The sequence below is a fragment of the Phaenicophaeus curvirostris genome, chromosome 2 (assembly GCF_032191515.1).
Source record: "Phaenicophaeus curvirostris isolate KB17595 chromosome 2, BPBGC_Pcur_1.0, whole genome shotgun sequence".
Lineage (NCBI taxonomy): Eukaryota > Metazoa > Chordata > Aves > Cuculiformes > Cuculidae > Phaenicophaeus > Phaenicophaeus curvirostris.
This window is the reverse complement of record NC_091393.1, coordinates 86,432,685-86,457,157: the sequence shown is the minus strand read 5'-3', so window position 1 is coordinate 86,457,157 and position 24,473 is coordinate 86,432,685. Positions and strand designations below refer to the sequence as shown.

The following is a 24,473-nucleotide window of genomic DNA, read 5'->3' as shown; positions in this document are numbered from 1 at the left end:
CCGGGCCGGAAGGCGGCACCGGGCGGACTATGGGGAAGATGGCGGCTGCCGCCGCGGGCCCACGTGGGCGCGGGGCTGCGGTGGACGAGAAGGCGGACAGCGGTAACGGGCGCCGCTTCCCCAGGGGGAGCGAGAAGGGGTTGGGGTCATTCTCCGCCAGCGCCTTCCCGGTGGCCGCTTCTTTCTGCCCCGGCCGAGCCCCTTCTTCCCCACCTCCAGAGCCTCGGCCGAGGGTTGGAGGCGGCTGGCGCGCGGTGGTGGGAGCTAACGCCCGGGCCCAGCCGTCTGCTGGAGCCCCATCCCGGTGGGCGGCTTTCCCAACTGTGCCCGCTCCCTGCCCTGGGGAAGAGCAGGGAGTTGGAAGGGACCTTCAAGATAATCTATTTCCAGACCCCCTGCCATGGGCAGGGACACGTCCCACCAGCCCAGGCTGCTCAAGGCCCCATCCAACCTGGCCTTGAACGCCTCCAGGGATGGGGCATCCACAGCTTCCCTGGGCAACCTGTTCCAGTGTCTCACCACTCTCATGGTGAAGAAGTGCTTCCTTATGTTTACTCTAAATCTGACCCTCTCCAGTTTATACCCATTGCCCCGGCCCTGTCACTACAAGTAGTAGTCCCTCCCCAGCTTTCTTGTAGGCTCTGTTCAAGTACTGGAAGGTTGCTATAAGATCTCCTTGGAGCTGTCTCCAGGCTGAACAAGCCTGACTCTCTCAGCCTGTCTTTGTATTGGAGGTGCTCCAGCCCTCTGATCATCTTTGTAGTCCTCCTCTGGACCCATTCTAACAGTTCCATATCTTTTTTAAGTTGAGGATTCCAGACCTACACACAATACTCCAGGTGAGGTCTCAAACCCTTGGCTGCCATGTGTCTCTGGATTACGCCTTCCCTGCAGAGTGTCTGTAATTGGGCAGAGCTAGAGGAGCTGTGGGGAGCATCATGTTCTCTGATGTATTAAAGAATAAGTTGTGGCTGGTTGTTGAAGCTTTTTTTCATCTTTATGTAATTGCTGAAAGCAGAATGTTGTTGGTATTAGCTAGCATTGTCCTCCCATTTTGCTTGCAGAAAGTGTTACGTAGAGGAGATCTGTTGTTTTTATGGCTAACTGGAAGCTGGTCCTAAGCAATGTGTGGAACTCAGGTTTGGACTCCTGGTAGCTGTTTGCATTTGCATGTATAAAAAGTCACAAGTAGGGATTAATTTTTTGTTTAGAAACTAAACAGCAATATTCTGTCATGGGCAAAGCTTACGGGTGAAAGCCTGAAAAATTGTTTTATGCGTAGGAACCAGGATGTGGTGATCACCTATTTCTTTACATGGAGTTGTTTGAATTTTTATGAGATTGGGAAATTGGAATATGGAGGCATGCAGGTATCATAAAAAGGATGCCATTAGTAGATTCTGAATGGGTTTAATAAATTTGCCACTTTGAAATTTGCAATTAGTAGTGAGGACTGTTGAAAAAAACCCCATGATTTATCCTGTGTGGAGCATGACACAACACTGTGTTCGTCTTGGTGGTAGTAAAAAATACGCTGGTACAGATAATGAGCAAGCATTCAGTAAGTATCTCCCACATTTGTGATGTAAATTTGTGATCTTTCTTTCCATGATGGTATCTAAATGCTTTCTGAGTCTCTAAGCATGTCTGGGCAATAGAGGCTTTGTTTTTAATGGTTTAACACCAATATTTTGCTGCTATTTGGGGACTTTGTTGCTGATTCAAAAAGGCACATGGAGAAGGTAGAGTAATGGGTTAGTTGGGCAAAAAAGTGCATGTTTGTGTCAAGTAATTAAATAGGTAATTGATCAATAAGGAATATCATTAATAGTCTGCGTGGTTTTTAAGGAACATCTTGTGAAGCGTCTTTGACTTTTCTTAATGATTTGGTTGATAAAGGTAGTTCATGGAACATAGTAGTGCTTGCAAAGTAAAGCACTTGGCTCACTAGTACTTAACATTGTGATTTTAAGATACCCTTTAAAAAGCATTATGAGATTGGTAGATGATGAGAGCCAATCAGCTGGTATCTCAGAGCGTGGGGAATTGCCCCCTTGCTGGTTGGACTGCAGAAGTGTCAGAAACCGGCCTCCTTCTGGCCAGCACTTCATTTGCGTCCTTGGAAATGGTATAAAAGATAATTAATTAAAAAATTATGGGTGGCAAAATAGTAGTGGAATGGTAGTTAATAATGGCAGGGAGCTTGTATGCTCTGCTCTTGATTATGTGATAAAGTGTCTCTACTGAAGTAATCAATATATTTTAGCACACCCTAAACTTGCAGGCTGTTCTGTTCTAGTTAATCATCTGTACCATTAAAGACTTCATTTTTGCTTTTTGACCCACTGAACAGTCTTAATGAGGAAAGTGATAGATTCTTCATGTGTTTGATATGACATCTAGTTGGCTGTTCTTTCCTCTTGCTCGAGCCAGAACTTCAGTACTCTAAGTTTAATTCCTTGTTTATTTTGAAGGGGCTAGGATAAGGAGACTTGAATTTAGGAGTGTTTCACTTGTGCATCAAGAACTTGAGCAGCTACCTGTACTAGAAAAGCTCAGTGCCTCTGCTTTCTTTTGAGCTACCTGACCAGCTGTCTCCAAAGCAGTTCATTGTGCTTAGGTGATTGTATTTTTATGGGCATTACTTTCCTTGAGCAAATTTTGCTTTCAGGTAAAAAATGCCTCCCTACCTTCAATTTACCTTCAACCCAACTACTTGGGCTGGAGAACAGGCCTTATGAGGAGCGGCTGAGAGAGCTGGGGTTGTTTAGCCTGGAGAAGAGGAGGCTGAGGGGTGACCTCATTGCTCTCTACAACTACCTGAAAGGACGTTGTAGAGAGGAGGGTGCTGGCCTCTTCTCCCAAGTGACAGGGGACAGGACAAGAGGGAATGGCCTCAAGCTCCGACAGGGGAGGTTTAGGCTAGACGTTAGGAAAAAATTCTTTACAGAAAGGGTCATTGGGCACTGGAACAGGCTGCCCAGGGAGGTGGTTGAGTCACCTTCCCTGGAGGTGTTTAAGGCACGGGTGGACGAGGTGCTGAGGGATATGGTTTAGTGTTTGGTAGGAACGGTGATCCGGTGGGTCTCTTCCAACCTGGTTATTCTGTGATTCTGTGAATTTAATCCGCATGACTGTTTGCATTTAAACACTAGATGTCACTATTGCAGTTTATATGTAACTGTGCGCATATATACATGTGTATATGCACTTACAAATGACAATTTTTAAACTGGAAAATATAGGTGTTTTCCTAAAACTTGCCACTCTGAGCTCAAAAATACTCATTAGTCTAATAATAAATAACCAAGGCTGCCTTTTACTCAGCCTCTTAAATCGTTTTAAATAGTCACTGAGATGAGCAAGCACTTGCTCTGTGTGTTTTCTAATAGAGTCATTATGGTCCTGTGTGCCTGCTTGAGGAATTAATTGTAACAGCACGCAATACATGGCTCTGAACTTGGATAACATTTACATATGGAGCAGATTAAGTTACTGCTGGATCGTTACTAGAAACAGAAATACTGACGTGCTTTTTTTGTTCCTTTTTTTTACTCCTAGATTCTGAGTTAAGCTCAGGACTTCCAGAATACAGCTACTCTTCAGGAGGTGAAGCCCTGGATGGCGATGATGAAGATGAAATGGCAGCTGTTGGCAATGTCGTTGAAGAAGCAAAAATCTCCAAAGCTGGCCCAAGTGCAGGCTGGGCAGATGCCATGGCAAAAGTGCTCAACAAAAAGATTCCACAAAATAAGTCCACTATCTTGGCAAAGAATAAAAAACTGGAGAAGGAGAGAGAAAAGGAAAAACAGGAAAGGCTGGAGAAGAGGATGAAGGTGAGAAAAAGATGCAGCATTTCATTATGCAATGAAAGTCAGATGTGGATGTTTGGAAGATCCTCTCAGAAGGGATTTGGGAGGGTGTGCTGAGGTTGTCAGTTTTGGAATCTCTGCTCCCCAGGGATCTCAAATAGCTTCATTTTTTTTTGTTTTCCAGGCAGTCATGCTGTAGGGCTTTTTCCCCATACTGCATTTTCTGGGCCATCAGACAAGCTGATCTTGTTAGCAGGACTGTTCCAGTCTGTCAGCTTAAGGTGTTTTTGCTGTTGAGAGGGTGAAGGCAGCTGTTTTAAGTTTAGTTTTCTAATTGCTGTTGTTAGCTTTGGGTTAAAATTCACTTTGTTGGCTTTACAAGTTGAAATAGTTCTATCTCACTGAAAGTGAGTAAGAGAAGAAAAATGCTTTCACTGAAATTCTGTCATGGCTTCCAAAATCAAAGGCCTCTAGGTAGAGATGCAGTAATAATTGGTGTGGTTGTGAATCATCATTTGCTCCCCTTGATGATTCTCCTGGTAGGAGTTTTCTGTTTCAGTGTTGGTGCCGTAAATTGCTTCTAGTTCTGAACAGTACGAAGAAAACGGAACTGTATTGGCTATTAAGTCATTTGTTTACATGTCTTTAGTGGAACTTTTAATTTCAGGCTGTGATTGATTTACCTTCAGGCTAAGAATGCATTAATAGTTTAATGTCTCTTCTTACCAGTTCTGTTTCAATGGAATAACCAGGTTATCCACCTGACGGCCTGGGACATGCTGTGGTTAGGGCACGTCCTGCCTTTAAAGTACAGATAGTTTCAGTATGGCATCTGCTCAGTTATAGTTGTCCTAAATACCTGTTCTCATCCAGAAAATATGTGGGAGTACTGCAAAGCAGAGGTGTGCTGCAAGTCCCCAAACCGACTTGTTTACTCTTAGAAAAACTTGACAACAGTCAGCCCTCTATTAATTTCTTGCTGATGGACGCTAGACTAGAGCAGTTCTCTTGATCTAAGGCCAAAATACAATCATAATCTCTCAAATTCTTAATAGTCTGCCTGGAATTATAAAGCTAAGGACACTGAAATTCTGTGAAAGGCTTCTTGCATAAAACAGACTCAATGCAATATCACCAGGCCTAGAGCACTGTCGAAAGAGGAGGAAAAAAAAAGGTGTCTCTACCTTACTGCTGAAATGGAGGCTGAGGAAAAACTGTTTTTTCTTGTGGTAGAAATAAAGCTAATGGGGTTATGGCCCATGGTAATAGTAAAGCGCATCAGTTTGATCTTGTAACAGTGTGCCTTAAAAAAAAAAAAAAAGTAAATCAATGTTGTACATAGGAGTTGTGCTCCAGTGGGTACTTGGTGCTCTTCCTGGTGTTTGAGTTCTGCCCAGTGTAGTCTGTGCCATGTCACTGTCAGTCATAAAGCTGTACTGTGATTAATTCAGTGGGGGAGGTTAAATTCCCAAGGCTCAAAATGTGACATGCTTGTCTTCTTAGACCCAGGTATTTTTTATGTATAAACTTACGTGTGATCTGCTTGTGAAGTCTTGGAGGTGAAAGCTGTCTTCGAATAATTTCCTTGTCCATAGCAATCAGCATGAAAGCATTTGAATTTTCCTAGACAACTGTTGCTTCTCTTGAACAGAGACATCACTCTGGTACGACTCTTCTCTAGTTGTTGCAGAAGTCTAGTGACACTGAGATTTGACTGTGGCCCCTGCTATGTCAATGCAAGAGACTTGCCTCAGACCTGTTGCTCAGCCCCATACTGGAGCTTTCCTTACCCTCAAACCAAACTAAGCTTTGTTGATTTATCCTTTTTTTTTTGTCTCCTGCTACAACTCTATCAAAACATGCTGCATTCTCAAATGTTCCATGTTGTTTCATATAACAATGTTTATAAATGCAGCTCGATAAAAAGCGGGAGTGGGAAATGATGTGCCGAGTGAAGCCAGATGTTGTCAAAGACCGAGACAGTGAAAGAAATCTTCAGAGAATTGCCACGAGGTAAGAGTTTTTCTGAATCCTTTCCTTAAATATATGTATATCACAAAGAGGAGGAAAAGGGGAAGAAAAAGGCCTGTGCAGGTAATCTGTTTCCAATCAGATTGAACTCTTAAGAAGTGACTAGCAGGAGCCAAGTGATTTATGTACAAATCTTCGTTGTACAGTATCAAGTTCAGCAAAAGATTTTGGAGGCTTTATGAGAAAGGAAAAGTTCAGATGGGAATGTAATGTTTGCTTAACACAAGTGCTTTACTGGATCCCCTAATTTTGTTAATTTAATGTTTTTGAAATGCAGAACAGTTGTTTCTGCTAGTCTTTTTTTCCTTCTCCATAGAAGTGTCACGAGATCCCCAGCTATTAAGTTTAGTTGCTGTAGTTTGGTGTCACAGAAGTAGCTGAACACCTTGATGTGCTCTGTCTCCTTCCTCTGCCTTGTCCCCCTACTTCAGCTGCTCTTAAGATCTTGCCTAAGGAATTTAATAACCAATTGCAGGATGAGTAGCATGCTTCTGGAGATGAAACATGCTCTTGCACTGATCTCGGTGCCGTGCTACGATGTTTACTTCGGGATTTGAATAGCTTTTTGTGGATTTGTTTATTACTGGTTCTTATTACTAAGTGTGAAGGAAGAGTGAAAATTGAAAGTCTCTTACATTGTACTAAATATTACTTCCTAACTGAATTGAAGTTCTAACCATTTTAGGAAGCTAGAAGCCGTGCAGTGTTTGTACTGATTAGTTGCTTTGGTAAGGGGTTCCTTTCTATAAAGGGATCTTGAGTTAAAACCTCTTTTTTGTTGTTGTTTTTTTCCCATCCCAGGGGTGTTGTACAATTATTTAATGCTGTCAGGACTCACCAAAAGAATGTTGATGAGAAGGTGAAGAAAGGTGGGAGCTCTGACAGGCAGCGTACTAAACTGCTGTCATCTGTTTCAAAGAAAGATTTCATCAGTGTTTTAAGAAACATGGATGGTGCTAAAGGAAGCAAGAATCCTGCTGGAAAGGCCACAAAAAGTAATCAGGTAGGTTTCATCTAGGAGAAAAAAAATGCATACAAGATATCTTCATAGTTCAATTACTGCCCATTAATGTGTCCGCTCTTCAGAGCAAGTGTGATCCAAGAGCCTAGGTTTTTTTGAGACTACTTAGGAAAGGAACAAGCGGCTCTTAGTCTGCTTTCTTTGTCAAGGTACAAAACACAGAGTTCTTCTGATAAGACATAAAATCTTTTGTACAAATAACTTGGTTTATCTGTGAGTTTAAAAGTTTATCTGTAAGTATAAAAGAATATAAAAAACCACGCTTTATTTTGAATTTTGCACCAACCATGAAACAAACTGCTAGATTTTAGTGGGTTGTGAGATTTGGAATTTGGCCAGTAGTAGTTATCAGCCCTTTAAAATTGTTAAAAGTACAGAGGCTTTTCATGTTACATAGTGCATTAGACTGTATTGCTGGTGTGTACCCACTATTTTGGGCATGTCAAACTCAATTGCTGTGGATGATTATGATACCTGAACTGAAGGGCTTTGTTATACAAGTGAATACAGCAACAGAAAAATCAGAGGCATATGAAAATTATATGTAGGCTTTTCTTTGCCTAGTTCTGTGTGGGTGCTAGGCTGATGTGGTTTTATTGCTGTTATAATATTTTGGAAAGAAGTATTTTAACACATTGCAGTTTTTCCAAACATGCTCAAGAGAGACAAGAGTAGTTGGCCTTGTCCAACTCTTCATCATTTTTTTCAACTCAAGGAGTAGCTCAGGGTTGAAAACAAGTTGCTCAGACATACCCTTTCTCGTATTTCAGAAGCTGCACGTTTTTTAAGCATATTTGTGTTCAGGTTTGGACTTTGTGCTTGGTAGTGGGTGGAATACTTCTGTTGGCCCAGACTTACAGCAGTTAACTAAGTGCTTTTCTGTGCCAGGAAGAAATACTTTAATCAGTTGGGAGACAGCAGTTGGTCATATGCTTTTTGTTTGTGTGCACTTGGGGAGCATGCTGAAACACTGCCTGGCATGAAGAGCTCATACAATTTTCATGCAAGTGTAATGTTAAAGTATTTTTTAAATTCTTTAGATAATGAGAACAATTTAGCTTGGTGCTGACACTTTATTTCTTCTTAAATAATTCCAGCTTGGTTGTTTGGATGGGGGGTGTGCGTGTGTGTGGTTCTTTCACCCGCCCCCACTTCTGGAACACCAGAACGTCAGGGCGGTAGCAGTGCCAACTACTATTGTGGTAGGCATGGAATCAGTAGCGGAGCAAAAACTAGGACCTTTTTCCTTTGTGTCACATTGTAACAGGGCAATTTTCTAATTACTGGTTCAGAAAATATAGATTGCATTTGTTTCTATAGTGTTAAAAAAATCTTATTTTGGCAGCATCAGAAATAGCATATTTCCATGAAAGTGCTCTAGAGATGCTTTTAGATGCTGATGAGCTAGTGTTCCTTTTGAGTATTGTTATAGGCTCTGCTTCATATTGCTTGTGGACAAACCTTCAGGTTTTGCAGTTTTTCATTAATATAAAGCTATACTTGTAGGGCTGAGGTTTTTTTATTTTTCAAGGGGTGTTGAGTTTTTAAATTTTTTTGAATAGCCATGTTTGCCTGGATAGACCACCTCTTCCTGCTGTCCCTTGTTACATTTGCTTCAGTGGCTCTCCATTCAGTACTGAACCAAACTCTTTAATAAAACTCCTTTTCAAGCTGTTCTTAATCAGCCTTTTTTCTCTTGAGAACATATCTTAGCCGTTTAGCAGGCTGCTATCCTTGTAGTTGTTGCTTGGGGTTAAGGCCAAAAACTGATCTTCAGTCTCCTCAGAATTACACAAACATTTAGCCACTGAACAGTACTGCTGGCCTCCACTGTCATAGCTCTGCTTCTTGGTCTTTGAGTATTTTTCAGAGGGTAGTAAGCAGGGATGGGGCTTTTGGGTGGTGAATTCCTTGTAGGAAGAGTTCGGTAGGTTGTTTGTGCCATCTGAATGCTTTTGTTTTGTGGATTTTTCTGTAGCAGCCTGCCTTGTTTTTCGTAATTGAGAGTATGGGCTGTACTTCATTTTTTTAAAAAGAGAGGGAAAATTATTTATTTATCTCAACAAAAACAATGGAAGAGATGCCAATCCCAAACTCCAGGCACTCTGCCATCAATTAAAATGCAGTCCGGAACACTACCCCACCCACATAAAACAAGCAGTCAGCAGGAAAAATAGCCGAATAAAGTTTCCCCAGTGAAAGCAAACCTTTCTTGACTCAAACCTTGTGCTGTGAAAGGAGACGACTATATTTGTGAGAGTGGGCAAATGCTTTTTCTTACTCTACAGTGATTTTAGAATGCGAAGTTTGCTGCTGTATTTTTGAAGATAGGGCAGCTTCTTTGAAATGTCAGGGATGCTGAAGAAACCCCCTATAAAACTCTGATGTGCTTGACTTCAGTCAGCTATATGAATGCGTGAGATAAAAAGAAATGCTCTGTAAAGACCTGTCTGTAGCAGTGGGATTTCATGGTAGCACAAGCACTTGAAAAAGTTTGTTCTCTTCCAGTCAGCTTCATGCATTGATGGGAAGAACAGGTAACCTGTGCCCTGTGAGAACATCATTTATAGTCTTGTATACTTTTAGCTATCAGCCTAAACATTGTACTTGGTATATAACCACCCAAGGTATCTATGAAAGAAACACTGTAAGGTTGTGATAACTTTCCTGTGCCATGTGAAACTAGCCCCCCCCCTTTTTTTTTCTTTTTTTTTGTGCCCAGATGGGAGTAATTACTTTTCTGAGTTGTTTGTCATATTCTTAGCTGTTTATCAAGGTATTTCTTAATCCTCACTGAGCCAGCTGACTTGTGTAATATTTTTCCCTGTTTTTATCCAAGGTACTGTACATGATGCTTGCCTCTGGGTAAGATAATCTAATTTCCCTTGCCTCATCACCTTATCTGAAAGCCTTGCAATGTGGGGAAAAATATAATAATTTTCTTTCTTAAAAAATCCCACTTGTTTGTTGTATAGGTGGGTTCTTGGGGAATCCTTTATTGAGAGACAAGAGAGCTTTTAGTCTTGTTCAATTCTATCCTTACAGACTAGATCTTAATTTGAGTATGTGTTGGTTTTATCTGGCAGCTTCCCACTTGTAAGATACTACACAAAACATTATTAAACTACTGAAATTATTATTATTAAAGACTGAAAAAAGGTACGTATTGGAGATGCTGTCTTTCCAGCACTAGAGGCTAAAGTCATCGTTCTCTCTAAAGAACAAACATAGAAATAGGTGCTTTAGAAATTTGAGTGCTCATAGGATCATGGTGAAGGAAGTACCCTTGCTTCCAGAGTTTAATGACATTTCAGGTGTTTTAAAGTTGTGCAGACATGTTGACTGATGTAGTGACACCAGGTCTTGACATTTTAATTGTAAGAAAACAAAGACATTCAGAGTTAATGTTCCCAGAGCAGCCTAGGCTCTTGGCTCTTGCTGCATGTCAGTTACAACAGGGTCACTCATTATTAGAAGCTTGTCTTGACTTGTCATTGATGCTACCCAATGTAACAGCTTTAACTGGTGGTAAATGTTTTCTAGCCGTGTAGGAGTAACTGGCATGAAAGTTAGAAATTGTGACAAGCATAACCTGCACTCATCAACTTCTAGGGTGGTTTTCTGAATCACCTATGTTTGCTTCAACTCAAAAATTTCTTCATGGCAGATCTGTTGCAGAGCATTTTAATGGTGGAATTGAGAGCAGGATTTCCTGATCTACTTCAGTAAACATAGTCCAAATTCTGCAAGGTAATTTTTCTGTAAACTGTGCTGACTACGTGACTTGGAGGTACCATTTGCTTGCTGAGTTTAGATGGTCTCTGGAAAAAAATGGTGTATTGGTCTCAAAATATTACCTATTCTAAAATAATTTATTGATGGGAAAGAAGATGAGCAGAGGCGAATACAAGTGCTATTTCATACCAGCTATTGCTGGACTTGAAATAAAGTGGTTTTCCAGAAATTATGTTTCTTCTGGCCTGACGTGTATTTAATGAATGCTCCTACTGGTTAGTAAGTAATTTAAACACAGTGATTAGAGTCAGGTTTGCTATAGATGTTTTCATTTGTTCATAAGCCTTTTAGTATTCATAAATAATTTAAGCAGTAGTTTGAGGATTTTTCAAAGGCAGGAGGAGCACAGCACTTCTGGCTTTGACTGCTCTTCCTGCTAGGACACAAGAAGTGGTATGGGGGCTTTCATTTTTCAAGTTGGATGGGTGCTTAAAAGTTCCAGCTTAAAAGTTAGATCTGCCTAAAGCCTGTGAGAGCAACTGCCTTCTTTTTCTTTCAGCTGTGTAAGTATTGGCCATTGATCTGTTCTGTTTTTTTTCCAGAGTTTTCATAGTGCAGAAAGGAGGGGGGCGGGGCAGCGTGGGAAGCATTATTTTCATCCATATACCTGTCTGGAGGGACTGTAGTCTGAACAACTGCTTCAGCCAGCTGGCGGAAATAGTTTATTTCTGAAGTATGATTCTAAGGCATTAGACAACTTTGGAAATTGGTAAGGTGTATCAGCATCTCTTTTAATCTTAAAAGGAAACTTTTTTTCATAGGTGATAATGGCATTGCAGAATAGCAGAAGTTTATTACTACAGCTGTTGTGTGCTGGTCTTACAGAACTAATTGAAGGAGTAACCAGGCATGCATGTATTCCAGCAGGTTTGAGGAAGCAGCCAAATATTAATTTAGTTCAGCTGCAGCCAGAGTAGATGTGTTCTTCCAGTTTTAATAAATGCCTTCCCATCAAATGCACAGAAACTTTTAATTTTGATTCCTTTGTAAATCATGCATTTGTATCTGTTTTTCCCAAATATGTTTACATTTTCTTGAAGGTCACCTCGTGTATGTTTGGAGCTCAAGTTTTTAATGTAGTTTTTTTGGGTTTGTGCCAAAAGGTGTCTGACTACCTAATTTTGTGCTGTATTCTTTCATCCTTAGGGATAAATGCAGTGCAGTCTTCCAGTGGTTTACTATAGTCTAAATTACTTACGTTCTCTAGGGCATGGTTGTTGCGAAGTATTAAAAGTTGTTTGATGGGGACATTTTTACTTTAAATCTGTTTACAGGAAGGTATATGGACTTAGCCAGTTCAGGTTATCAGCAGGGTTTGGTTTAAGAGGTATGAGGTCAGTTCCCTATCTGTTCCCAGAGGTGATAATGCACATCTGTACTGACATGGGAATGTAGGCCTCTGTCAGTATTTTAATGTATGTGTTTGATAGATGTCAAGAACTTGACACTGAGTTCAACTCCAGATAAGAGGATTAAGGGCCAAGTGATGTCTGTATTTCACTAGGTTCACTCTTTTTCCTGTGTTTTTATCCTCGGATTTCCCTTTCTTTTCTCTTTTTCAGATACTTGATCAGAAGTCAGGGAGGGAAAAATGTTGAGACTTTTGCACTCTTTTTCCATCAGCCTCTTTTTATTCTCTTCATGTTTTATATTCCTGACGGATTCTTTTCCCCTGCGCTTGAAGGCCAAGCATGCAGCCTGGGTTCCTAGTGCAAGAGCAACCCTGACGACTGCTTGCGCAGAAAGATCAGTTTCCTATTTGCCATCATGAGCCATACACGGTCCAGTTGTCTTCTAAGATGCAGTTAGTATGTGATCTGTGAAGACAAATATTTTAAGAGAATTTGGATAGTGAATGCCTATCGTATCTACTGAGGTGATGAACGCAGGTTTGGGGATGGCAGTCTTCCAGATGTTTATTACTTGGCTAAGTCTGGGAGGATGTCCATGGAGATAGCAAAAGACTGTTCCCAACTTCAAAATACATCCTTAAGTGATTTATAAGTTCAAAAAGAGTGAATAATGCAACGTTTTAATGGACGCCTGTAGGAAATGTTTCTCTTTCCTCCTTAGAGCTGTAGACAAAATGTTTTAAGTTCATCTTTCTGCAAAAATGGCTGAAGTGATTTTAGTTGAAGCATCACAAAAGCCTTCAGCCTGAAGCAGTTTGTTTGGCAAATTTTGTAAGTGAATGTAAACAGGGAATTGTAATTGAAATGTCAGGCAATGTTAAGACAGTTCCATCTGTCATATTTGAGACTGACTTGCCTTAATATTTGATTATTAGTGTGTGGGACACTGTGAAGGTGTTCTGTTTTTCCAGATAATGTTGCAAGGCTTTTTCTCAGTAAAACTGTTTCACAAGCACATTTGAAAAACCCATGGCATGGTATACGTCATCTTTTGATCTTCTGCAAGTATACAAAGCATAGAAAATCAAATCCTGTTTGACTTTTATCTGGTAAATTGAGTTGGAAGACTTACAAAAGCAGCTCTCCACTGTTGGCTTTGTTTGTAACTCTTACAGGCAGGGCAATATACCTAGAGAAAAAAGTATCTAAACATTCAATAAAGTTTTGTAAAAAGTGTTCTCTAGAGGTAAGACAGGTTTTGTGGAGCTTGTCTGTCTAAACCAGTTTGTTTCACACATCTAAGCATTTTCTATTGGAGATTATCTTGAATAGTTATCCCCTTATTTATTGAGTCTGACTGAGATGAAGTTGACCCAAACTGACCAAAAGGATATTCTGAACTATATGATGTCTGTTCAGCAATTAAAGCTTAATAGAAGGGAGGAGAAAGGAAGCATTTGTTATTATGTCTTCCAGAGCAACAGCTATGTGTACTAAGGCCCTCATTCCTGGAAAGTGGCTGGACATCACTTGCTGATGGAAGCAGAGATTAAGTCTTTTTTTTCCATGCATGGCCTTTGCTTTTGATATATTAAACTGCCTTTATCTTGACCCACAAAGTTTTTTCCATCTTATTTTCTCCCTTCCCTGTCTTACTGATGAGAGGCATGATACAATAGCTTGCTGGGCACCTGGTGTCCAGCCAAGGTCAACCCATCACACCTTACTTTGAAGTTTTAATAAGGTATAAAATGTTGTGATTTCCATAATGTTGGACTAGCAGGTGCGTATTACGAATGACTTCTGTAGGCACCTGCATATCAGTGTATCTTCATGGATTTCAGGAGTGTTGGGTCAAACTGCTTCCAATGTTTGGAGGTTTGCTGAAAGTTTAGAAAATATACTTATTTCTTTTAAATCCACTAAAGCTGTCTTGTAAAGATCTGACCTCTTTATGGCTTGTTGCTGAACCCTGGACAGTGTTCTGTATGTGGTCTGTGTCATTTCTTCCCCATCTGCAGGCATTGGGAAAGCCTATACAGAAGCCTGGAAGGAGGTGGAAAGTCAGAAATGCAGAGAAAGGGTAGCCAGATGGCTAAGATAAAGAATAGGGGTCACCCCGGCTCAGGTTTCAACTGTTTTTAGAAAACAGCCTACGAGTGTTGAGGGGTATAGTCTGTTTCTTAATGAGTTTGCCACTCACCCACGATGGTGTGAAGGAAATTACAGGAATATAAAGTCAAAGAAACTTGGATTTGGAAGCATTTAGGATATGTTGCAAAAGCCATTTAAATAAAAGCAGGGGCAATGAGGGGAGGAAGTTTTAACCAGACATGCTGCTTAGTAGTAATAAAAACTTCAGTATTTCATATTTAGTAATAAAAATACACAAAAGCTAGTTCTTTGTGGTTTGTTAGGTTTTTTCCCATCCCCCTCCTACCTCACAGTTTTTTTTTTGATCCCTGTACTTCTGTCAGGATACAAATGTAAGTGGAAATCCTGAGTCAGGAAGAAGAGGCTTTATTAGCCACACTTCTTCCTTATCAGCTTCTCTGAGATGATTTCTTTAGTGCTGGAAGTGAAGAACTTGGTCATTACTGTAGCCTTCGTTGTTTGAGACAACCTTTTGGGACTCACTCTGTTAGGCCTCTTGATGAATCATAATGAAAAACAGTGTATGATTTCAGCATCATTTGTAGGAAATAATCTGAGTCACATTAAGGCTATTCAAAAATCTGCAAACTGCTAATTTATTCTACAAAGAATCAAAAAATACTCCAAGCAGCTGTGAGCCTGCATGTTTCCTTACCATGCCAACAGGCAAGCTTTTATAAAAACCTGCAGAAAATTGTAGATACCCAGCTGAGACTGTGCATAAGTGTCTTGCAATAAATGGGCGACATCTGAGAAAAATCTGTTGAGACTTGAAAATGTTTGTCTAAAGTAGACTGTTGAAAGACATTAGGACTTGAATTTTGAGGGATGGCATATTGAAGGCCCTAGTCTTCAATGGATGCTTTTTACTAGGCACTCTTGCTGTAGGTGTCTTCTTTCCAGATAGAGCTTAATGGTTTGGGAACTGTACAACCAACTAACAAGGATGTTGTGGATCCGGGAAGTGTTTAGGCTGATCCTAAACTCCATCATGTTTTTATTACTGCAACAAATATGCATTAAGAAATGCAGGACCAGCTAACAGATAGAATCCTTTTTTTATCACTTGTGAGAAGCTGTGTGATATTTCTTTTGGGATTGAAATGTGAAGTATCTAAAAAAATTCCTTCTTCTTTATTTTGCATCCCATCCATATGGAAAAATTCTTGGTTGATTATTTTCCTTTTAGGAATATCCATGGAAGCTGTTCAGGAGTCCATATAAGTTTGCTCTAGCTAATATTAGCTGATGTTTTTGATATAAAATGGACAATATTTTGCAGAATTTGGTTGCCTGAGGCTCAAGATAAGCAAACAGGAAAAGTTGTCCTTTCTGATGGACAACGTTGTCTATTTCCAAGTTAGAAATATGATTCTCAATTAAACACTACAGCGATGTTAAACCTTACATGGCTTATAAACAAAGAGTTTGTGATTGAACTACTCTGAATACCATAACTTACTATACACATTTTTGTTTGATAACCAATGGAAGTATAAGCTACGTTATTTTAAATATAAACCCCTTGATGATATGTTGTTTTTAACCATGGTACTGATTGGATCTTCATGTCAAGAATTAATTGATCTAAATGCTGTGCAGCCTTTGTTCTAAGGGTCCTGTTGTTCAAGCAGGTGAAACATGAAAGCTGTGTGGAAACTTAATCCTACCCTTCATTTATCTGTAACAGGTGAATACTCGGGTAGTAGTGCCCAGTGTGTGGTAGGTAGTAATATCACTATCAGTAGTAAAGCTGCTGATAAACAGGCATTGCAGATGTGAAGATAAAAGCACATAGATGAGTATAATGAAGCAGTTCTGGTTTTTTGGGGAGATAAACCAAAATATGACTGAAAATGAGCATACTGAAAAAATACGCTGCCTGGAAACTTTCTATCCTTGTGTGTTGCATGATAACATAATACAGGGAATGTGTTATTTCTCTCTTTCTGGGTATGTTTTTGTAATAATTCGCAGTCTACTTTGAGCTAGTTTTTATTTGCTACCTATTTAAAAATGCTTATTTGGAGACCTTTTTTTCTTTGTCAATGGAGTGTATTGGCCTGATACTTGAAAAGACAGGACATTGTCATTTTGCCAGGTATTTAATATAACCTGAGTTAATTACAGAATATATTCCATAAGAATATATATATATATTCTGTGGGTAAAGTTAACAGTTCATACCTGTTTTATGATTTATTTATCAGATTGTTCATTAGGTGAGGCTTATTTTCAGGTGAGTTTTTATTTGATGAGTTTTTATTTTATGCAAGTAGCTCCCAAGTGTAACATGTCCATGCTGTTCATCATCTCATTAAAATGTGTAAAGAGAATCTCGTTGCCACTATGGCCAGATATTTTCTTGCAGCAACATGTTGTAAGATTCCTTGTGCAACGGAAGGATTTGTGAGGCGATTGCTATCAGAGCTGGAGCGTACCATCCTCTGAGGAGTTCCAGAGCATCCTGTGTGCACAAGTGCCCTGTGTTTCACTTGAATTCTTGAAGTATTTTTACTTTTTCTGATAGAAATACTGATTTATGAGGTTTCTGCTGAACTGAGGCTGAGGAAATCTCAAACTCTGTGATTCGTCTTTGGAACTGAGCATTCAATAACAATGCTAATGATTTTTCTTTGCTTAAGTCCAGATGAATGCTTGTTTTTAGAATTTCTGTAATTCAGTTCTGACCCCACTAAGGTTGGGGCTTCTGTGTGCCAACCCAAAGCATTCCTTCTCATTCATGCATCCCTAGTTGCAGTAAACACTAGAGGAGGATTTGAGGATGGGGAGATTCCTCGTGCAGGTCATTAAGCTCTGGGTGGTCTTCTGGCTGTGCTCAAAAGGAAAATTAGTATTTGTGTGCTTGTAGTAATAATTCCAGTGCATTACTTGCAGAGGAGTTTGAACAGGAACAGCAAGTTTAAAAACACATTGTAAAAAAATTTCATTTTTGGATTTGTTTACTAGAAATGCCAGTGCAGATTTTGGTGTGCGCAAAAGACCTTGTGCCCTGAGTTAATCTCCATGCCACTATTGATATCGGCAATATAGCATCACATCAAATACACCAAGACAATTTAGTTCAGTTCCTCTAATTTCTCATTCAGTGAAAGGATGTAAATGAATATCGAATGACTCTTGCCTTAAGGAATAAATGGTTGTGCAAAATTTTGCTGCAGTAAAATAAAATTTGTACAGCTTGCATATTCTTTGAGCTCTAAAATGCTTTTGAAAGTGTAAGTGAGTTGCTGTGAGGCTTCAGCTCAGAAGTTCAAGGTAGTAGCAGGTACAAAATGTATTCTTATTTTCCAGATCTGTGGGGTTTTGTCTGTTTTGGATCAGGCATACCATAGGAACCTTTCCTATTGTCAAGACCTCACTGTAATTCATATTTAAGTTGCAAGCAGCACTGATGATTTAACTCAAACATTATTTTTTGGTTAATCATTACATTATTTTATATTTAATGGCCTTAAGCTCCACCAGAGGAGGTTCAGGCTGGACATTAGGAAGAAATTTTTCACGGAAAGGGTCATTGGGCACTGGCACAGGCTGCCCAGGGAGGTGGTTAAGTCACCTTCCCTGGAGGTGTTTAAGGGACAGGTGGATGAGGCGCTGAGGGGCATGGGTTTAGTGTTTGATAGGAATGGTTGGACTCCATGATCCAGTGAGTCTTTTCCAACCTAGTGATTCTATGATTGTATGGTATTGTTAATTTAGGTATTTCAGCTCCACTTTTTTTCTCCCCAGCCAGGAGGAAGCTTATTTTCTTAGCCTGTGAGCTTGGATATTCCTGGAAACAAATTTAGGAGTAATGATTATGCTGATGTTCTTTGTTTTCCATCTCTTTCCCTCTCTTCTGAATGTTTTTCAGTTTTGGTTTTTTTTTAATTTGGGGGAGGGTGGTTATTTGTGGTTTTGGTTATAAATGGAAATCTAACATGCCCCAGTATATGCCTGTGCTGTGTGTTTTTGGGCTGGGTCTTAAAACTGACTTGCTTGGGGATGAGGAACTGAATAGCTGCAGTTCTTCAAAGAATCATAGAATCCCTAGGTTAGAAAAGACCTTTGAGATCAAGTTCAGTCATATCTGTCCATTATTAAATTGTATCCCTAAGCGCTCCATCTGCCTGTCTTTTTAAATACCTCCAGGAATGGTGACTTGGTTACCTCCCTGAGCAGTTAGTGCCAGTGCTTGATAACCCTCTCAGTAAAGAAGTTTTTCCTGATGTCCAATCTGAACTTCCCCTGGAGCAACTTGAAGACATTCCCTCTTGTCCCATCACCTATCACTTGGGCAAAGAGACCAACACCCACCTCTCTACCGCCTCCTTTCAGGTAGTTACAGGCAGTGATAAGGTCTCCCCTCAGCCTTCTCCTAAACTAAAGCTAAACAAAGCCAGGTCCCTCAGCTGCTCCTCATAAGACTTGTTCTTCAGCTTCTTCACCAGCTTCATTGCCCTCCTCTGGACAGGGAAAGGTAATTGTCAGGTGTATGCTAGAATGCACTTCTGCAGTTACACTTTTTAACAACTTTGCAGTGACAGAAGCCTCCCTGTATTTCAAGTTCTTAGATGTTTGTATTGAGCAACATGGAGGAACCTGGGGAGGCAGTGCAAATTCTTTAGGCAGATTAGATTGTTTTCCCAGGACTCAGAGGTGTTGTTTGAGTGATATTTGTGTTAGAAATTCGCTCCCTGAGGGGTACAAATAAACATTTATTGTATATGATGGTAAAGAGGAACGCCCTGGCAAGATCCGGCATTTCATCTTGTACACTGAGCAAAGGTTTGAGAGCCCAATGTGCTGATAGTAATTTCTAGGTCTGAAAAATGTTCATTTGTCATACCCTACAGTTATTGTCTTCTGGGTACAGCCTGTGGGAGGATCTCTGCAGTGATGTTGTTATGTTTGCTGTTTTGCAGATGCAGAAACTAGTGTGTGTTCAAGTGAAGTAAACTGACGGAAAGCAGCATGAAATGCTGTCTTTAATCTGTGTGCTCTGACTTACAGGCACATCTTTTAATGTCATTACTTACCAATAAGCATTATGGGACTCTGGCCTGCTTATGCTTAGGTTTCTCAAAAGCTCTGGCAAACTTCCCTGCTCTGGTTTTAGGCTGTTGCTAGTCCAGTAAAGCAACAGGTGAAAATGACCATGTCCTGTGACTTAGATTGAACTTAACCCTTAAGCTTTCAAAGGAAGCAGGCTTTGTGCTAGGCATTCTTTGGCAGACTGAAGGAGATAATGTGTAGTTACAAGTGTCCTGCTGCTGCTTCTGACAACTCCAGGAGTAGAGAGGGGTCTGCCATAACTCCACTGTTGAGTTTGGTAGTTCTCAGTTGAAGGTACTTACTATTATGTCATTTACCAGGAGTAAATGACATAGTTACAAAATGTTGCAGTGGTAAGGGAATGAACTAAAACAGGGAGATATCTGATCTGCCTTGATCGTAGAACTGCTGCTGATGCTATGGCGCTTTCATAGAAGCATCCAGGAGGCAATTCCAGCCCAGATCAAGGGATGGCTGTTTGTTCTGGGTGACAGACGTAAGCTTTGTTGTTGAATGGATGGGTGGTTTTATTAGGACTTGGCTAAGAATCCCAGTTCACCTTTTCCTGATGCAGCTTTTAGAGGGTATGTCTTCAAACCAGAATCAGTTTGGGAAGTATGTCCCCACTGCAGAGCCTTACATGTTTCAGACTTGAGCTAATGCTGTGATAGCTTAGGTGGCACACCAAGCAGGGAAGATGGTGTTTGTTTTATTTGTATGGTCTCTTCTCAACTGGACTGTTGGTCTTTTCTAGCAAATAAGTGCCTGCACTAGAGTAGCAATGCATTTTGGTCTGTCTTGCTTCAGGTCATGATAACAAGTGTATTGCCCTGTACCACTGACTCTTGAGATATTCTCCTAACTGCTGCCTCTCAGACCTTTTGAAATAGGTTGCCATGCCTTCAGGCAAAGAACAAACCCATTCAAATGTATGCATAAAGAAAGAGAGGAAAAAAAGCAACACCAGAATTTTTCCACTACTTGCCTTACCAAAGAATCTACCTTATGTCGCATTATACACTAATGTTTATATAGCCTGCTTTGTTTTCATTTGGGGATGTTCCAAGGGGGCATCAGTGTTGTAGTGAAATCTGGGAAATGTAGAAGAACAGCTGACTGGAAGTTTAGAAGTAGTTGTATAAGATGCAAGCTGGTTTATTTTCCATGCGCCAAGAATCAGTTTTGTTTTATTTAGATGAAACCAGGTTATGGAATTGAAAACCCAATTGTATTAATGTTCTTACATAAAGCAAGTTGGGAAGTGATGTTGCAGTTGAACTAACTGTTAATTATACAAATGGTCTTGCTGCGTATTTTCTTAAGACTCCAGGAATGTTTTGTGATAGAATAGATTTGGGGAGTTTTCATTCTGAGGGGAAAATAACACAGTAGATGAGTTAAGAATGAAGACACTAAACACTGGGGTTTCTTCACTTGGTAGCATGCTTAAAATTGATTATATATTTGCTTTCAAGCATTTAATGGTCATCTTTCAGACACTGACATGCTACCTCTGTCTTTCTCCTTAGGCCTTGTAATAAAATCATTCAAACCTTTGTGGTGCCTTATATAGTGAGTAATGCTATGGAGGATCAGCATCCCTCTTTTGTTGATGTTCTGCTTTTGTCCTGTTGTTCACTTGACATAGCCAGAAAGAAGGGCTAATGGCTTCTGAATAGTAACTTGTGATGAATTTGAGCATTGGGCTTTTCAAACACTGAGCCTTTCACTGTCATTCACTGTCATTGCTGACAATTTAGTGCTTCTGTCCTGGTTAACAAAAAAAAAAAACAAAACAAAAGAAAACAAAAGCCAAAAAAAACCCCAACTCCCTAAATCCCTGTTCTGTGTATCTGGGAGGAAAAATGGAATCTTTGATGGTTTTATTATTACTAAAAAAAATAAATTGGGTTGTTTTGTAAGGAAGATGGGATTTTTCTATTTAGTTATTTCAAATTTTACTCTGTGGCATGTTTAAACAGTGATTTATAAAAGGTCTGAGATTACAAAAGAAAGTTTAGCGAGTTCTGTAATCTTTTCAACCTTTGTCTATTGTGCAAAGGTTAACAGATAAAATAACTTAAATACAGTTTAAAAGGGAGGGGGGGAACCCTAAATTCTACCCTCTTCTTGCATCCCAGAACAGCATATGTGTTTGCACTAATAACAGGTTATGTGAACATATTACGGTCTGCCTAGGGACCTACCTTATCTCTAACTCTGTAATTCCAGGTAATAGATTACCCTTTCTGAGATGATTTCAGGGTTTACAAAGTATAGCATTTGAAGTGAATTGCTGCAAGAGTGGAAAGTGGTTAGAAGGCACCACCCAGGGGAGAAGGAGGAATGTTGGGATGGGAGTAGGCATTAATGAGAGCAGCTGTGAAGACAAAAAAAACCAAAACAAAGCATAAGTGCAAACATCTTGAGGAACAGCTGTAGAGTTTCTCTTTTTTTGAACTGGGCCCTGTGAGATTCCTTTTGGGAAGGAATATGTTAAGGCTTGTTACTCTATTTTTGTGAGAGCAATCTTTCAAAGAGAATTGCAAGAGAAGTCACATTTAGCACTTCTGCTTTCATTACCTATTAAAAGTATGTATCATTTGGCAGACTTTTGGCACTCAAATAATTTCCTTTGGTGCGATGTGGTGTGTTAGATTAACAGTGATGGACCTGCATTTTCTATTCATTGTTTCTCCTGCTGTTAAATTCTGTATGCTACACTCTCCCAAAGACAGAGCACGCATCAACTTAAATATGCTGTGGTTCTATATATTGCATATTTGTAGGTGCATGAAAAGAAGAGGCAGGAACAAATGTCTACAGCAGTCATACCTCTACTACAGGTTTTGCATCTAGTAGGCAAATCTGCACCTGCAGAGGATGTTGTGACAGATGACCCTCTTCCAGTGTAGGAGGTGATAGTTACTTAAACTAGAGTGAGTCAGTTAACGAGGTGTGCCCTTTTGAGCAGAGGAGTGGGAAAAGCACACTTCAGATGCCTGTATTAACTTTGTTTCAAAGACCCTGCAAAAATAAATTGGTTTTGTTGGCCTTGATTCCACTTTACGAGGACAATTTTTTGCTTGCCTGCTGGACACTGAGCCACATTGTTCATCATAAGTATTTTGCTATTAAGGCTTAAACCACCAAAATCCTTGTTCAGTACAATGAACGCTTTTTAGTGTTTTCCTGAATAGCTTCAAGCTGTTCTTTAAAGCTGTTGCCACAGGATGGGGCTGTTGCACTGCCCAAACATGATCCGTCACTTAGAAGAACTGCAACCAAACACCGTTATTAGCGCTAACCTGAAACTATGCTCCTGTCACTTTTCTTTATTATTCACCAGACTGTGTAATGTGGCCTCAGTTTATCTACTTTCAAGAGATAGGAAATTTGGAGTAAGGTGTTGTTGACTTGCTGAGTGTAGATAAACTTTGTTTCTTTTAGAAGCAGCTTTGTGCCATATGACAAGCCCAGGTAGTGAGGTAATATTCCACATAAAGGGGATTTGGTTCGTGTATTGCAGAATATGTTAAATATTAAATTGGGGGGGGGGTAAGCCTTTATTAAATCCATATTTGTGTTTTAGAAATGTGCCAAGAAGTGTTCTAATGAAGCAGCACCTGGGGGTTAATAAATGATATCATGAATCCATTCTGATTGCCAAGAAAGATTTTAATAAAGGAAGCCATGCCTAGGGTTGACTGTTTCATCCATGAGGAATAATTGTTATGTTTCCATATTTCTTCTATTGATTGATTAAAACAAGTTTGCATATTAGCATCAAGTCACTTAGGATTGTCCTGCATATTTCTGTGCGTAAAAAGCTAGACCTTGGGAGGTCTACTGATGCAAATATTAAGTGTGTGAGAGGTGTTACTTTGATTGCATGAAGAACTTCTATATTTTCCTGCCTTTCACATTCATCTCATCTTCCTCTGTTCCTTCTTGTTCTTCTATCAACAATTCAGGGTGAAGTGAAGTCTGAAGAGGGTCCAGGATGGAATATACTGCGTGATGACTTCATGATGGGAGCATCTATGAAAGACTGGGACAAGGAGAGTGATGGAGAGGGCAATATTGATCAAGGAGGTCATCTCAAACAAGATGATGATAGTGACTGAATGAAATTGAAAACTATTCAAGATAATGCTTTATCTTCTTAACTTTGTTTGGATAAAAAGTCAGCATTCTGTGAATGTACAATACTTGGATATCTCTTTTTTTTAAAAAAAAAAAAAAAAGAAAAACCAAACTTGCACAACTTCGGAGTATTTTCTCCTCCATGTCAAACTTTTATTTAATATAGCCTCACTTGCTATACTGAAATCCTGAAATATTTTCCAAAACATGTTTAATTTTCAACATATTTCCAAAACATTTTGTACAGTCAAAATAGTGGCACCTGCCCAATGAAAGAAAGATTTTGCCAAGGTCATTAGAAGTTTATACATTAGTCATGGCAATTGATGTTTTAGTGTGCCTGCCTTTCCAAATCAGTTTTGCACTTTGAAAAGTTGTTAGCAATTCACAATAGAAATGGCTTACAATAAACACAAAAACACCATCACCTTGTAAAGTTATTGAACTCCTACAGCGTCTTTACTACTTTGGCCAGGAAAGGTTTTGTAGATAATAAAGAAAAGGAACCATGAATGTGATAGTTCTGGTCTTGGAGCATTAGTTTGATTGGAGACAACTCTGGAAACATAATTGTAAAAAGAGAGACTTGACCCTACTGATTGGCTCTTATATACGTATTTTTTTCCATTGCAAGTCTGAAGTTGTATAAGCTAAGAGACTGGTAAGATAGGAAAGGACAATCCTTGCTGTTGTTTCTCTTGGAGGATTGGATCTCTTGGATTTTCTAGCGATACTGCATAAAATAGTATTCAGTGTTGTTTTATTTGCAGTTCTGGTGTTCTGGCCCTTTTCAGTAAGGAGCTGGACCTATGAGATACATCCTGTGGGTTTGGTCACTTATGATGCTAATTCCTCAGTTCTGTAAAGTGTCAAAACAAAAGCAGCTCCTCTTAGGTGCGTAATGTAACAATACCAGATTTTGGAAAACATATGTCAGCATAACACTACTGCCTTTGTTTATGCTGCAGCAATTTCTCCTAATTAGTTGTTTGTTTTCAAAGGTGCAGAAGCTAACATGAATAACATCAACATAGTCTGTGTAAGCATATGCATACAGAAGGAACTGAATTGTGATTAAGGTACTTTAAATGAGAGGCTGAGGTT

The 24,473-nt window shown here is 39.7% G+C and overlaps 1 protein-coding gene across 2 annotated transcripts; it reads left to right on the top strand.

The window, feature by feature from the left end:
• Window positions 1-23,476, top strand: RRP15 (ribosomal RNA processing 15 homolog). Of its 2 annotated transcripts, XM_069852763.1 has the most exons (6): window positions 8-102; window positions 807-839; window positions 3,562-3,836; window positions 5,728-5,825; window positions 6,645-6,846; window positions 23,198-23,476. In XM_069852763.1, exons 1-6 carry the CDS (start codon window positions 30-32, stop codon window positions 23,348-23,350), a joined length of 834 nt encoding a protein of 277 aa, XP_069708864.1. In that variant the 5' UTR covers window positions 8-29; the 3' UTR covers window positions 23,351-23,476. The 2 variants fall into 2 exon arrangements, with proteins under 2 accessions (XP_069708865.1, XP_069708864.1); XM_069852764.1 differs by lacking the exon at window positions 807-839 and having other exon boundaries at window positions 1-102.
• Window positions 23,477-24,473: the final 997 nt, after the last annotated feature.